General features: G+C 33.0%; 1 protein-coding gene across 5 annotated transcripts in view; it reads right to left on the bottom strand.

Annotated features, from left to right (window-relative positions):
* The window catches only part of LOC129248382 (serine-rich adhesin for platelets), a 62,231-nt gene that overhangs the window by 27,627 nt on the left and 18,266 nt on the right, over positions 1-16,338 (bottom strand). Inside the window, exons 1-2 of one of the 5 annotated variants that reach the window (XM_054887911.1) lie at positions 15,139-15,421; positions 4,027-5,152 (exon numbers count right to left, since the gene is read on the bottom strand). In XM_054887911.1, coding sequence (XP_054743886.1) covers positions 4,027-5,110 — 1,084 coding nt within the window. In that variant the 5' untranslated portion in view covers positions 5,111-5,152; positions 15,139-15,421. Of the gene's footprint in view, positions 1-4,026; positions 5,153-13,897; positions 14,685-15,037; positions 15,071-15,138; positions 15,422-16,338 lie in introns of those variants that run through there. The other 4 variants (XM_054887910.1, XM_054887908.1, XM_054887912.1 and 1 more) reach the window with 4 other exon arrangements.

The raw sequence follows: 16,338 nt of genomic DNA, 5'->3' as shown, positions 1-16,338 counted from the left end.
ATTCAAACTTTACAATTTTAATTTCGCACTATGAAATTTCTGCTGCAAAAATATTGAAATTTTACAGCAAGCCATTTGTGACCACGATTTCTATGAATCAACTACACAAGATCACATAAAAAAGACCTTGCATTTGTAATTTTGTTTGAGAAAAAATAGCAGCGCGCCACTCCTTTGAAATTTGTGATTATCTACAATTTCATAGTCGTTTTTTGAGTGATTTCGATAAATATAAGAATTGAAATGAAGTATTCGGTAATTGGGTATACGATAATGGGAAATTTTGCGTTTGTTGACTTTAGATTGTTGTTTTTGTTATAACAGAATAAAATATTCTCCATACATTTTTGGGGAACTTTTGTCTAAAAATGTGTAAGAACAACCCAGCACATCAACTGGTCCGATCCCACGTTACTCGGTTCTAAGTTAGCTAAAAAAGCCAGAGTTATATCCGGCCAAGGACTGTCACTCCAGCAGCATTCGCCAAACATTTATGGTGAATGTTTATGCGATTGCAACAACAACGATATTAACCCGCTTCAACTGTATTTTATTTACCTCAAATAAAAAAAGCTTGCCTACATTGAAAAAAAATCACTATTTCTTACCTAAACCTATTTCCAGTTTCAAATCTTAGATGGCCCACCCTGTATACGGTGCAAGTAATAACTATGCCACAGGGACCATCACTCAAGTTTTGTCAATTTATTCGCTTCTCATTTCATTTTAATCATTTTTTATGAAAATACAGTTCATTCTCCTAAACAAAACATATAAATCCAAATTTCAAACTTTGCCCAAATTTAAAAAAATCAGCAAATTTTCATCGCAATTTCAAACTTTTAATAAATTTTAGTATAATAAAGTGCAAGTTTAAAGTGGCTCGAAACTCTCGTTGCCTTTTAATAATTTGTTTCCCTTAAAGTGTTGCATAATTCCTCTACATAAAAACATTTCTTGCATTCGTTTATGGGGAAAAGGAAAAGTTCCTCATAAAGGAAGCATTACAAAATAATATGCCTCTTCTGCTCGATTAACTTGACGAAAACTTTGCATGCGAAAGCAACGACATAGTATCGAGTAAGATTCGCCGCTAGCGACCACCAAATTAATCTACCCGTTCACATATGGCAATTACCTGCAAAATTGACTATCAGCTGTCAATACTGCTTTGAAAGGTTTTTCTTTATAGAAATTATTTTGGTGGAATATTTCGGTATTTTTGGTTTCTTTAATTATTATTAACGATATGAAGAAAATACAAGGAGAAGGAATAGCTAATTTAATTGCGCATTTGGCTGCTAATAATAAACAGTTGGTAGCAATGCGCATGAGGGATAAGAGGACTAAACGTTTATGGACACACGTTTTTTTCTGTAAAATGAATCCCTAATTCATAATAATTAACAAAAATTTTGTTAGAATTATATTTACAGACCTGTTTTCTTTGCCGGCATCCCTTTCATTTAGTTTTTATTTTGATGCTTATCGATTAATAATTATCCTTAATAATAATTATCGATAATACAGAAAACACAGGGTTGTATGTCAAAGAGTATCGCTATTATCTAGGATTATTTTATAATATCAGTTTTTGGGAGAGAAATTTTGTATGGGAAATCGCGCTTTTACGCGCTTTAATTACGGATTTTGAGTTAAGCGCGAAAAAGTAGATCATCTACTTATATGTGAACGTATTATTAGACTGGCATATCGCACTGCCTTACCAACACTTGTAATTTAAGGCAGCTATCTTTCCGCGTTTCCGACATATTTTAATTTGTACCAGTTACATCATCTATTCGCCACTTACTAACTCTTGGTGAAAAGAAGAGGCCTAATATATGTAAATATCAATTATTTGCTATTGAATTCCGATTACTAAACATACTGTTACAGGAGACGAAAAGCATTATTTTTGAGGTGTCTGAATTTCAATGTCCGCTAATGTAATTAGTTACATACATACATATATGCAGTGAAAAAATTTTTGGCACAGTGCAATTTTTTACAGAATTTTCATTGTTCATGCCATTTTTTTATTCGCTAATTTTGTATAAAAATATAGTTTATATTACCATAAAAACCACACATTTTAAAGTTTCAAACTCTATGCAACAGTAAAACCAAATTCATACATTTTTCAAAAAAATTTCGAACTTTTTACTCACAAATTAAAATTTTTTCCGGTATGCAGTTTTCTAGTTTATTTAATTCTAGTATTTCTTGTTTTTTTTTTTTGCTCAAGATATTGCACATATTCTTCCATCGACGCTTGAATGCACAGATCGGCAGCAGAAAAATTTCGGTAATTCCAAACGTGTCCTTTTCTTACTAAAATTAAATTAGTATAAACCTGCACACCAAAAAAATTTTAGTTCTGGGTAAAAAGTTCGAAATTTTTTTGCATTTACATTAATAACTCATACAAAATTATGAAAAACATTGTGAATATTGTAAAAAAAATCACTGTGCCAAGACTTATTTGACTGACTGTATGTTAAGTTTAACCGGTTTAGTTTGTATGTATGTATATATATATATATAATATATAATTCGCGCTCACACCCTTTTTGGGTGTTTGGCCGAGCTACTCCTCTAATTTGAGCTGTGCGTCTTTCAGATGATTTTTTATGAGAAGCTTTTTTATGGCAGAAATACACTCAAGAGGTTTGCCATTGCCCGCCGAGCGGCAGCCGCTATTAGAAAAAACCCAGTAAACTAGCCCTGTCTAGTGTACCGTACTAGAGAAAAAACGTTTGTTATAATTTGGAGTTTCATGCACGAAGATTCGAACCTGTGCACTTCCGAATGGTAGTCACGCACCAACCATTTGGCTACAGCGACTGCCTAGCTTGAATAGTTCCTGCAATATGACATATTCATGATTATTGTTTCATCGGAAGAGCACTTTTAAACTAAGCGAAACCAAATAAAACAGAAAGCGAAGCGCCAAAACAGTTTTTTATGCCAGCCTGTTGCCTTTTCGAGGTGTAGACTCACGTTTGTCACCACGAACGACAACGACACTTTAATAGCGACCCCTAACAACATATTCGAGGAGATAACTTAATTTTATTGTTTGTTGTTTTCATTTTCTTATATTAAGTAAGCAAATTCATTCCTCTTTGTGTTTTCTATTTAATGAATTAACGTAGGAATGTATTGTTTCAGCTAATTTTTTGTTGTAATTTACGCAACTGAAAAAACGTGATGACAAAGCCGCATACAGAGAGAGAGAGAAATACTGAAAACACACAAAAAGTTACATTTTTAACTGGAAATTTGCAAAATAAACACTATGTAGGTATGTAGTACATATGTACATACATAGACGTGCAAAAATGCTCAACCTATATCCTTGACGGGTATTTAATCCAAATATCTCTTCAGATTTAGGTGTGCGCTTTGATAGTTTTCTATAGAAGAAATAACCCACAGTCTTGTGTCGCCTCTGAAGGAAATTTATTTTATGCGATTTAAATGGCGTGCGGCAAACGCTATTATATTAAAACTTTTTTATCATGTCCTGGTCGACCTGCTAAGCACAATCACTTTTAACTATGGCGTCAATATAATATTAATCTACACACACACATTTGTATGTATTTATGTATCTTCTATCATCGGACAGAAGAGCAAAGCAAGCAACCAAACAATTGCATATGTTTGGGACGTATTGTTGTTGTGGCAACAATAATAACACCAACAATCAGAACATTGCTTGAATGCTGCATTACTATAACATTGCTGCATTACTGTTACAACAGCAAAAACGAGAAAATTGCGTAATTTTGCATTCAAAGTCATTACTTGTTCTCTGCAATTCTTTTTTTAAATATTCATTACGTTCCTTTACTTTACGTTTGTTTAAGATTTAGTATATGACCGTAAAAAAATAAAGGCAGTTGCGTGCAAGCAAATGTTGACAATTATTCCTTTGTTCATACATACATCACATCTTGAATTGAATAAATTTCATTTTTACATTATGAATCACATTTTTATTGCATACAAATCACTCACCTTGTCCCCACGGATTGGCTGGCTCCAAGTAGCCTGTGACCAGCTCATTGTCACTTTTCGGGAATGATACACGGCGAGGCAACATAGTGTTCGGATCGGAGATTTTGCGTATTGAACATGGTGAAACCGTAGCACTGAATGCACCACTTTTTATTATAATACCCGTGTAGTTTGCCAACGCCGCTGGTGTGTTGAGCGACGTTGCATCGATGCTCACAGTAGCGCTTGTCCCCAGAACAGATTCTTTAGACCACATCGTTGCCTGTTTAGTGTCATGATAGCTTTTCATTTTCTGTTGCTGCTGATTGCGACGCAACTGCGACTGCATACCGAATGAGGGATCGCTTGAGATGTGCGTAAGAACTGTTGCGCTGCATTGTGCGGTCACCACAGATTTTGACATTGGTAAAGTAGACGATGTCGGTGATGACGGTGGCGTGGGTGGTGTTGATGGTTTAGATGACGTTGTTGTTGGTGCAGATGATGCCAAAAGCGAATCGGTTGTTTTTGTTGCATTTATTATTGTTACTGGTGTACCGAATGCGTCTTTAATAAAACGAGGCACTCTTGTACCATCCCCCACCTCGCCTGCATTCTCAGCATCCGTTGCAGCAGTTGCAATGTTTGTTGTTGCCGAATCGTAAAGAGACGAATTATCACTTGTTTGCTGAAATTTTACTCGGTGACTCGCATCAGCAGGTGTAGTTGTAGTGATATTCGTGGTCGTACCCGCAACCGCTGCCTTACGGTCTTCATCGCGCTCAGCGATTACTTTGCCTACCAGTTCCCCATCATCGCTAGCAGCAAACATAGATTTATCTTTTATTGGAGTCAAATATTCTATGTTTGATGCAGAAAACTGATGCCCAACACTAGTTTCTTTTAGCGTTGCGTCCCTCTGGGTACTACTACCATTTTCGGCGCTTTCGATTTGCTCTGCAATCGTTCCAAAAATTTGTGAGCCGCTTAATGTTGTCGAGTTTATAGAAGCGGCCACTGCAGTCACTGTAGAGGATTGTATTGTTGATTCTTCACGAAGAACTGGATTTTGTTTCTCGCTTTCATTGTTTGTAATATAACTCATATTCTTCCTGCGCACCTTTAATTTGAGTTTACTTCTTCTATACTTGGAATAAAACAAAAAAAAAAGTTTTTATGATTTCTTTCAAAAATATTTAAAGTGAAATTAGGGTTGTTCGAGTAATTATTCATAATTTTAATAAATTATATTTTACTCAATAAGATAAATAATTGAAAACATCGATTACTCAAAAGTCAAATTTATCGATTGATGAAATTTTAGACAAAAACAAGAACAAAAATATTCGAATGATTGTATTTTTAATGCGGCATAATTCGATTCAATTGACCATCTACAGTGTACTCTCTCTTAAACGGACTCATGAGGGACTGAAAAAGGGGTATGGGAGGTGTCCGCTTAAGAGAGGTGTTCGTTGGGAGGGAGAACACTGTATTCAAGAAAGTATTTTTAAACACTGTATACATATGAACTTATACAGTGGGTAACTTAATCTTTTAAAGTTACCCACTGTATATTTATGTATGTTAATACGAGTCATCCTACGGCCAAGATTGAAATACTTGTAGATATGTAATCTAATTGGGTTTTGTCAACATTTCTATAACAGATTAGCGATAAACATACAGTAAGTTAAACAAGTTTGGGCCCAGTAACATTTTATAATATTCGCAATATCAATTTTTCATGATTTTTTTATTCTTGTATACAGTTTTAAAATATGAACTTTATTTTATTCAAAATTAAGGGAAAAAACTCAAATTGAAAACATTGCGAGTATTGTAAAAAACTCTCTCTGTGCCAAAACTTTTTAACTTAAAGTATATTTGTATTAACGCGTACATCTTTTGTTGAATATTTGGGCAGGCATCTCCTGCAATTTATGATGTATTCATGTTGACCCACAAATGGAGGGGCATACAGTTTTACGCAAGGCGAATCTGTCAAGGCGGTCAAAATACAAAAAAATAGTGCAACTACAAACGCCGCCACGTATGATTTCCTTGCAGTTTGATGGATTTTTGCCAAAAATTTTAATTTGCTCCTGGTTGTGAAGTTAAAATCCGACATTCCTCTCGCAGTTTGACATTACCATTGTACAGATCCATAAGTAAAAACACTCTCAGCTGGTTGTCAAAAAAAGACGGCAACTGAGATCACCTGCATCCAGAATGGCAGGTTGCATACGAAACTATTAAATTTCATAAAAAATTACGTAAAAATTTAGATATTTCTCAAAAAAAATCATTATTATTGCTAAAAATTGTAAAAATATTTGTTATTGTAAATTTTCCTAATCAAAGCTAACATTTTCAATTTTTTTTGCCGTTATTCTATTTTTTTTAATGTTCGAATTTGGCATAGCAACTTCGCCAATACGCTCAAGCAAAAAGACCTGTCAAACTCACACCAAGACTGTCTGTCAAAATATAGGAAGAAGAAGAGTGTTTTACTTGTGTTTTTGTACAACGAACATTACACCTATGAATGATAGCATTGATTAGTAATCTGTACTCCGTGCATTGCTCTTATCAAGGCAAAAAAAAAGAAAATAAGTCACATGACAAGCAATACCTCCTTGATAGACTCGGCTTTGGTTTTATGCAAAGAATGGTAGAATCAAAGTACATTGAACACGTATGGTAGCAGCAATTTCTAATATCTTGGTTTCTAAAATTATACACACACTTCCTAGCAACGTCATCATCGCCTAAAGGGCACCCGGTGGTCTAAAAATGTCAAAAAATCGATTTTTTGTTTTCTCGATATTTCGAAAGTATAGTATCTTACGGCGGCTGCCGTAGCCGAATGGATTCGTGCGTGATTACCATTCGGAATTCACAGAGAGAACGTTGGTTCGAATCTCGCTGAAACCAAAGTTAATAAAAACATTTTTCTAAAAGCGGTCGCCCCTCGGCAGTCAATGGCAAACCTCCGAGTGTATTCTGCCATGAAAAAGCTCCTCATAAAAATATCTGCCTCCATTTGTGGAACAACATCAAGACGCACACCACAAATAGGAGGAGGAGCTCGGCCAAACACCCAAAAAAGGGTGTACGCGCCAATTATATATATATATATAATTGTTTGAGATTCATTTTGTTTTGCTGATGAACAATAAATATTAAACATTTAACACACGGCACTTCGTTTTAAGTAGTTTGTTTAGTTTAAATCTGCTTGGAGATGCGGATAGCTCAACTGTCACCAAGCTAGGTAAGGAAGACTAGCAACCTACTTACCTAATATGCTAACGAATCGTCAAGACGCCCTATGCTCGAACTAGGAGTTAAAGATACATATACCATACGAGTATCTTAAGTCACACAAGACCATTGATCCAAACAACGTACGCTTATTAAATGTATATGTAGATATGTACCTAAATACATTTAATGAATGAAATTTATATTTTAGAATTTGATTAACTTTTTTGGGACATGGTTAGGTATTCCATCAATACCCAACATTTTATTATTTTTATTATTTATTTATTTTTAGTATTAACAATACTTCACATTTCTTACATTATACTATTTCTCTTACTACTAATGAATTCTACAAATTTTTGTTTAAATGCTATATATCTTATCTCGTTATTTATTTCCATTCGTAACGCATTGTACAATTTCAGACCAATAAAAAACATTGAATGTTGTGCCTTATTGTTCTGTCTATATCTAATTCTAAATTCATTATTGTTTCTTAGTTCATATTTTGTACTTCTTTTATGTATTCAATCCTCTCCGCTGAATACACGGGTGCATTTTTATTTTCAATTTTGTGAACTGCCATAAGGGTATTTAGTTCAAATCGTTCTTCTATACTAAGCCAAGTCTCTAACATGACCTTAATTGAAGTACAGTAGGTTCTGTTTTTATGCAGCTTTTTTTTATGCGGTTTTTTTTTTAATTACAAAATGCATGTCGACCTATCGGGTATTGTACATATAAACAAGATTCTGAACCAGCTAAGCAAAAACTCATCACAGATTACATCAGAAATGCTAACCCTACAAGTATGGAACCGCCTGCATAACTATCTAGATCAGACGTGTACATTTCCTCAAGTGACGAAAGTGATTTTACGCCAAATCCTAAACGAACGCGCAACATGTGGGTATTGGCTGATTCTATTTCTGACTTAAATTTATTTTTTCGATTCTGACGTTTCTTAAATAAAGATATAATTTTCAAAAATACAATATTTTGTTTATGCGATTTTATTTAATTATTTCAGATTCATGCGGTCTATGGAACGTATCTATAGTTATAATATGGGACTAGTGCCCTTTTTATGCGATTTTATTACATTATTTCAGATTTATGCAGTTTTAGCACTTTTGAAACGTATCTATAGTTTTACTATAGAACTATTAGCTTTTTTTATGCTGTTTTTTTATGCTGTTTCTTGCGGAACGTATCTACCGCATAAAAACAGAACCTACTGTATATCTACTCCATTTTAATATACAGTAGGTTCTGTTTTTATGCGGTAGATACGTTCCGCAAGAAACAGCATAAAAAAGAAACAGCATAAAAAAAGCTACTAGTTCTATAGTAAAACTATAGATACGTTTCAAATGCTAAAACCGCATAAATCTGAAATAATCGCATAAAAAAGGGCACTAGTCCCATATTATTACTATAGATACGTTCCATAGACCGCATGAATCTGAAATAATTAAATAAAATCGCTTAAGAGTCAAACCACGTCAAGTGGGCCCCGAATTTTCCATCAAATTCCCGATTTTAAAATCAAATGCATTTTTGGATAGGGAATTTGTCACATAATAATTGCTGTGAATATTTTTTTTTTTATTTCAATTTTTGTTTATGTTATTAACAATTGAATTTTTTTGCATGATATTTTTGTAAAATCAATATCTCAGAAACTACAATTGATAATTTGATGAAATTTATTTCGGTTACCGAAAAATGTTTACTCTACCGATTGAACGTTCAAAGACTGTGTATTTGTTGAAACAATAAATTTTAACAATAATTTTTATGAAAAATGGCAATTATTTTTGCGTTCTTCACGCTCTAAATAGACAATATTACAGTCAGATTAAGCGCACAATGCTCACCTTTAATAATCTGTAAAAAAAACTTTGTTCATCCAATCCGTTCTGAAGATATCGAATTTTTTGTCAGTCGAGGCACTACGCACGAAAACGAACTTGCATGCATTTTATCATTTGTATTTTTTTTTCTCACGTAAAGCAGTCCTTATATTCTCCACAAATGCTGAATTGAATTTTTTTTTCTTGTTGAATATTTACTCTCGTGGTATTTTTTTTTTTCGTTGATGATTTCTACTATTATCTCTTTGACATTCATATCACTTAATTTTGAAAAACGTCGTTTTTTTATTGGCGATTCACCAAGTTCCTGTAAAATATTGTTCACCTTTTCTAATTTTAGGTTATTCTGAATTACCTGGTTTTCAAAATTAGCTTCACTAAAAGAATATTCTTCTGCATCAGAAGAAACTTCAGACTCATCGTTTTCTGCTCCTTGGTCAACACTAGAAAAAATTAATCAAAATTTTCTGTCACAAATTTTGAGAACTTATTGACTTTATTTGCCTAAATAATAACTATTCAATGCACAATATATGTATATAAATATCAAGATTATACCCACTGTGGACTTGGACGTATATACGCTGCACTTTCAGTAACACTTCCATCTCTATGTATCTTCATACGACATGATTTGCAAATGTATTTACCGATATATTGTTTGAATTTTACATCCCTGTGAGCGGTTATTTGGAATAAATTATGACGTACGCAATTATGACCTTTTCCCCCAACGGATTGCAACACTCATCAGGTCGAACCATTTTCATAAAAAATATATAATAATTTTTTTCTAACCTCAAAGCATAGACAACATACTAGGAATCACAGCACATTGACACTAGAAGTTGCGGCGACTGTACGACTCTGCAAAGCCATGTTCATGCAAGTTCGTTTTCGTACGTAGTGCCTCGACTGACAAAAAATTCGATATCTTCAGAACGGATTGGATGAACAAAGTTTTTTTTACAGATTATTAAAGGTGAGCATTGTGCGCTTAATCTGACTGTAATATTGTCCATTTAGAGCGTGAAGAACGCAAAAATAATTGCCATTTTTCATAAAAATTATTGTTAAAATTTATTGTTTCAACAAATACACAGTCTTTGAACGTTCAATCGGTAGAGTAAACATTTTTCGGTAACCGAAATAAATTTCATCAAATTATCAATTGTAGTTTCTGAGATATTGATTTTACAAGAATATCATGCAAAAAAATTTAATTGTTAATAACATAAACAAAAATTGAAATAAAAAAAAAATATTCACAGCAATTATTATGTGACAAATTCCCTATCCAAAACTGCATTTGATTTTAAAATCGGGAATTTGATGGAAAATTCGGGGCTCACTTGACGTGGTTTGACTCTTAAACAAAATATTGTATCTTTGAAAATTATATCTTTATATATCTTCCATACTTGTAGGGTTAGCATTTCTGATGTAATCTGTGATGAGTTTTTGCTTAGCTGGTTTAGAATCTTGTTTATATGTACAATTCCCGATAGGTCGACATGCATTTTGTAATTAAAAAAAAAACCACACTATTTCAAAACCGCATAAAAAAAAGCCGCATAAAAACAGAACCTACTGTACATACATATGTCGCACGCCCTTATTCTGTAATTTCGGCAATCTTTCCATTTGTGTTTGAGTGCAGCATACACATACATATATGTATGTGATTGTGGAACAATATTCAAAATGTGGTTTAATCATGTTAATTTTTTACCAATCCTCTTGCATATACGAATATACATATTCGATATTATCCTTAAATTTTAATTATTTGTCAATAATTACTCATAGATATTTGATTGTGTTAATATTTTTAATTTTGTTGTTGTTTGTAATTCAAATGTCCCTCTGTTAATTTCTAACATTTTTGTCTCTTTTAATTTAAGTTTGTTCATTTTTAACCATTTAGTCTTCCTCGCTTTCTCCTTCAGCATAAATCAGGGTGGCATATAGTACTATTTACATCTCCTTATAACCTTTTTTAAATCATTTATATACAAAGTAAATAGTATAGGTACCATAATTGATCCCTGTGGTACTCCTCTCAGAGAACATAAATTTAGTTCTTTGCTCCCCTTTTAGTCGTTCCATATTCCGACAACTGGCCATTTACTTTAGTTCTTTGGTGTCTATCTTCTAGTTCCACTTAACGAATACTATATTTGTACATTTTTTGTAACAAAATCTCTGTATCAATCGTCTCAAATGCCTTCTTAAAATTAAAAAAAAACCACCATAATTTTATTTTCTGGACCGAAATAATCATTGACTCTTTCAGTGAATTTGAATTGGCGTATTTACCATGACCAGCAGCGTGTGCCCTATTTTGCTTTAGTTATGTACCCTTGCTTATTCCTAGGAAGTCTGATTTATTTTTCACGGTTTTACATATGTATATTATAAAGTTCTCTTAATGCAACCTCTTTAAATTTAAATTTATTTAAAATACAATGACAATTTAAGTCGTTTTATCGAAAATCCACAGATATGTATGTATAGAAAAAACGATTGATCATGATGTACAGGATGTTTTTGTTAAGTTTGTAGGCTTTTCGGCGCACAATCAGTTCGTACGCCGGAACCAACGCACGCTGAACAGATAATAGCAGTATAGCCAAAACACCAAAACAATGTATTATGTTTTTGCTTTCCATCCCTATGTCAAAATCTATACACAAAGATTGACAGTTCATAGTAATTAAAAAAAATCAAATAAGCTACTCTGCTATTTCTACCTGTCCAATGTATCTTGACCTGAACACTTTTTAATATTTACACTTGGCACTTTTATTTATATTATTGTAGTTGTAAAAAACGTTTCCCAATTTGGATTAATAACAAACTTTGTATCAAAATGATTTATTAATATAAAAAAGATTTCAAGTGTAAATATTAAAAAGTGTTCCAGCGTACGAACTGATTATGATCTGAGTAATATATATGAATATATAAATATACAGCCATGGACAGATAAATAGCACAAATGTGAACCGTAAATGTTAAGTTAAGTTTTTAGTACCAACTCTGCTTTGATCAAATAAATTTGTTTGTTTACATTTATTAGCGTTATTAAGCTTACATTTATGCGAGGATTTTACCGTTTTTTTTTTCGATGGAACTTTTTGCGTTCTATTTTATTTATGCTTTCGCTTATTGCTGTTTTGAAGTGGACACAAAAGTAGCACATTTTAACTTGAGCCACGGAGAGTAAAACTTTAATACTGTTTCCGCGATTTTTAGTATAATTTTCTTAAATAAAATTTTAAAGTAAATACTAAAAAGGGACGTGGAAAACATTGCACGCCGGAGAAAAGAGCTCCTATATACCGTATGAGTCAAAACGGAAAAGCTATGCAGAAATAGCTCGGACAATGGTTTAAAATGATCTTAATTTAGTTAAGAAAGATTAATCCTATCTAACCAAAAAAAAAAACGGAAAGAAAACCAACCCCGCACAAAACTGATGGTAATGTGGATAGAGCTATAATTCGCAAGAGCATAGCAGATCCTTTTAAGTCGGCACGGCAAATAATGCTTGAAATAAACCAAGAATCTGGTCTCCAGTTTGTAGGAAGGCGACTTAACGAAGCACAAAAACAACCACTCCACTTAAAAAGGCCCACAAAGACAAATCTATTCAGTTTTGGAAAAACGTACTTTGGACCGACGAAACTAAAATAAATAGGATGGGACCAGATAGGAAAACTATTGTACGTCGTCCAAAAAATCAAGCGCTAAATCCTAGGTTCACAAAAAACACGATTAAACACGATGGCGGAAGCAGTATGGTTTGGGGAGCTTTTTCCTGGCATGGTGTTGGGCCGATTGTTCGCGTGGTTGGTAAAATGGATAGATTTCAGTATCTGGATATACTCCAGAATAAAATGAAGCTATTTGTGTTTGAGTTTATGCCATTGAATTGGATATTTATGCAGGATAATGATCCAAAGCATACTGCAAAGACAGTGAAGCAGTGGCTCAGAAGAGAAAAAATTAATGTACTGGATTGGCCGGTGCAGAGCCCTGATCTCAATCCAATAGAAAATTTGTGGAATGACGTTAAGGTCAAAATCGCTAAGAAAAATTTAAAAAATGTTGATGATTTGTGGACCGTAGTTGAAGAAACTTGGTACTCGATTCCAAAGGAAAGATGCCACAAGCTTGTAGAAAGCATGGAGCGACGGCTTTAAGATGTAATCAAAAACGGTGGATATAGTACAAAATTATAATCTGGTAAAACAATAGATATTATTACTTAACTATTAGATTTGTTTACTATTTTTGGTTTTATTTGGAATTTTTTAGGATGTGCTATTTATGTGTCCAGGAGGTTTCGTGAGTTATCAACGTTCTCGTAAATTAAATCAGAAATGAAATTCTTTTTGACCATTTTTTGGCTTTAAAGTGGAAGTAAATAAGTTTTTAATATTTTATTTTGTTTTTGCCCCAATAAGAAATAATTATCTTTGCTTCCAAAGTCTAAATGTGCTATTTATATGACCATGGCTGTATATATATTTTTTTACATTAGCGAGAGTATTTTATTAAATTCTCATAATGTGACATATTCATACATATATATGATTGCTACAAAATAGCATCAAGAGTACTATTAACCTAAACCTAAACGTAGAAACAGACTTATTTACATTTTTTATATTTGTCGCATTATATAAAATACACCATTTCTTAATTTTCCCGCGACAAGGATGGTTTGAGATTATTACCTTCGATATATTTATCAGTTTTTTTCGCTTTTATTTTATAGATAAAAATTAAAAATATAAATTAGTTTTGGTTATATGAAAATATAGTCCATTTCTTCAAATTCGTAGTTGCTCCTAATAGATGTAGGTGTTTTTATATAGTTTTTGGTTTAGCGTTGCACTCTTGTGTTTTTTGCACTTTCTCTATCTGTATTTCATCTATTTTCCATGCGCACGTTTGTAATTTTAGGCATTTAATTATTTTGATTATTTTGTAACGTTCTGTCGTTTTTATTCACCTTCCACTTTATTTAATTTTAATACACTTGTTCAGAATATCGTACTAAATTTTTCCTTGCCATTTTACGTTGTTTCTCATTTACTAATTTGACTTTTATCACATGCCATTTTGGGTCATGATTAACAAGAAATTAGTATCACTTCATTGAAGTTCAAGCAGAAATTAAAATAATTGTATCCTCAAATATTCTGCCAAGCTTGCACAAATTATCAGTCCATTACACAGACTTTTCGAAATGGTTGCGAATTATTTATCAGCGTTCTTTGTTGTCACCGTCGTTGTTACACAATGTCAACACCATATTAATATTTTTGTGTTCACTCTAAACTTGTTAAAATAAGTTTCGGTGCCGATTAATTTGCTTCTTTTAACATCCACTAATCTATCGCAATCTTTGCACAGATATTCGAATAGGAATTTTTTTGTATTTACAATATTAAAAAAAATATATGAATTTGGTTAAGGCGCGTGCGAAACTATTAATCAGAACAACCAACCACAATGACGGCGAAGATGCGAAAGGCAGAAAGTAGAATTCAAAATGAAACGCAAAACGCAAAACTTTTACAACACAAACATTTATACAGGGGTGCAACCAAAAGTAAAGTCTAAGCTCTTTGTTTTCTTTTATAATTAAAAAACTTTAAATGAGATGCTAGCCATGATTTTATTGTAATTTGTGACATATTTTTAATTGGGTTACAATACCATAAATCGAATTAGAGAATATGTGATATATTTTTATTTAATTAAAAACCAATGGCCCATTTTTTAGGAAAAAAAAGCCATGCGATTCAACCCTAATTTGTTTTTGCATATGATGTCAGAAATATATAAAAAGCAAAAAAAAAGGAAATTACACGATGCGAATATCTCATTCCCGCTTCACACTTTAGTTATTAAATATAATTCCTACTACAAAATCACACACAATTTAAATATTATTCACAACTTTTATTACTTTTTGATCGCAAAACGTCGCCTCCTGTCTTTAGCTTTTTTTGCTCCTTCAAGTATCGAATGGCTTCCTTAAGTTGCCATACGGCTCACAATATGAACCGATAATATATGCGAACCTCTTTTTGCATTACATATTAACACACTTGAGCCGCATTAATGCGTTTTACATAATATTCAATTCTTTAAAAGAAGAACCTTGTATATATATTTCTTTTCACAGGACTACTCCAGGATTTTACTGCGTTCTAGATGAACTTAAATCCAATCATACACGTAAAAGACGAAAAAGATACTGACGAAATAAACGAGGCAAAGCAACTGAAAAAGGACACATATATAAGAATAAGCGTAAAGAGGAAATCATATTGACAGCTAATTCGCGGTGTTGCTATTAATAGTAGCATATCACTAATGGTCCATTTAAACTTTCTTGCATTGAAATATGATTTTTTATTACTGCAGCTTATATAGGCACCCCAAACCCCAAACCATTGTGTAGGTCCATAGAGCCGCACGATAACCCAAACTCAATGGAAATTTATGACCCCTTAAAAGAATATCAAAGTTCGAAACTCACTTTTATCGCGAGCGACATAATGTTCTTCGATCCGCCATAAATAGCATATGCATTTGAAATACATTAATTTAATGTAGAAATTTTTTCAATATACTGTTAAGTAATATAATAAAATTTTGAAGTGAAACTTCTTAGGCCTCAATGGACGAGCGATAATGGAGAGTAAAATTTCAAGGTCATGCACCGTTTTGGGCATTTTCGTTCCGCGAGAGAGAAAAAGATATAACGTAGAGGAAAAGGAGAGAGAGCGCTATACCTTACATATATTTTAGATACACTTTAGGCTATTTTGACTGAGTTTTTCCTTACGGTTGCTAATTTCTAGTGAGAGGTAACACTGCCTACTTTTTGGCGCTTGTTTGTTGGTACAAAATGTAGGAAACATATTTTTAGTGTCTACTTTTTGGCGCTATATTTCCTTGCTGCCTACTGTTTGGGGCGTTTTTCGGTCCCAATTTTTGTTTTTTTTGTACCTACTTTTTGCCGCTTATTTCCGTTTCCTGACTAGTGCTTGTGCGTACTATAAAGTGCTATTCATTCCGGCGTCGGATTTATTGGTATTGGCCCGCTGCGTTTGTGCGGGTGATAAACGCTCGGAGTAGTGCGCATTGTTGCCACGGTTTG

The sequence above is a fragment of the Anastrepha obliqua genome, chromosome 5, assembly GCF_027943255.1.
Source record: "Anastrepha obliqua isolate idAnaObli1 chromosome 5, idAnaObli1_1.0, whole genome shotgun sequence".
NCBI lineage: Eukaryota > Metazoa > Arthropoda > Insecta > Diptera > Tephritidae > Anastrepha > Anastrepha obliqua.
This window is presented reverse-complemented; position numbering and strand designations above follow the sequence as displayed.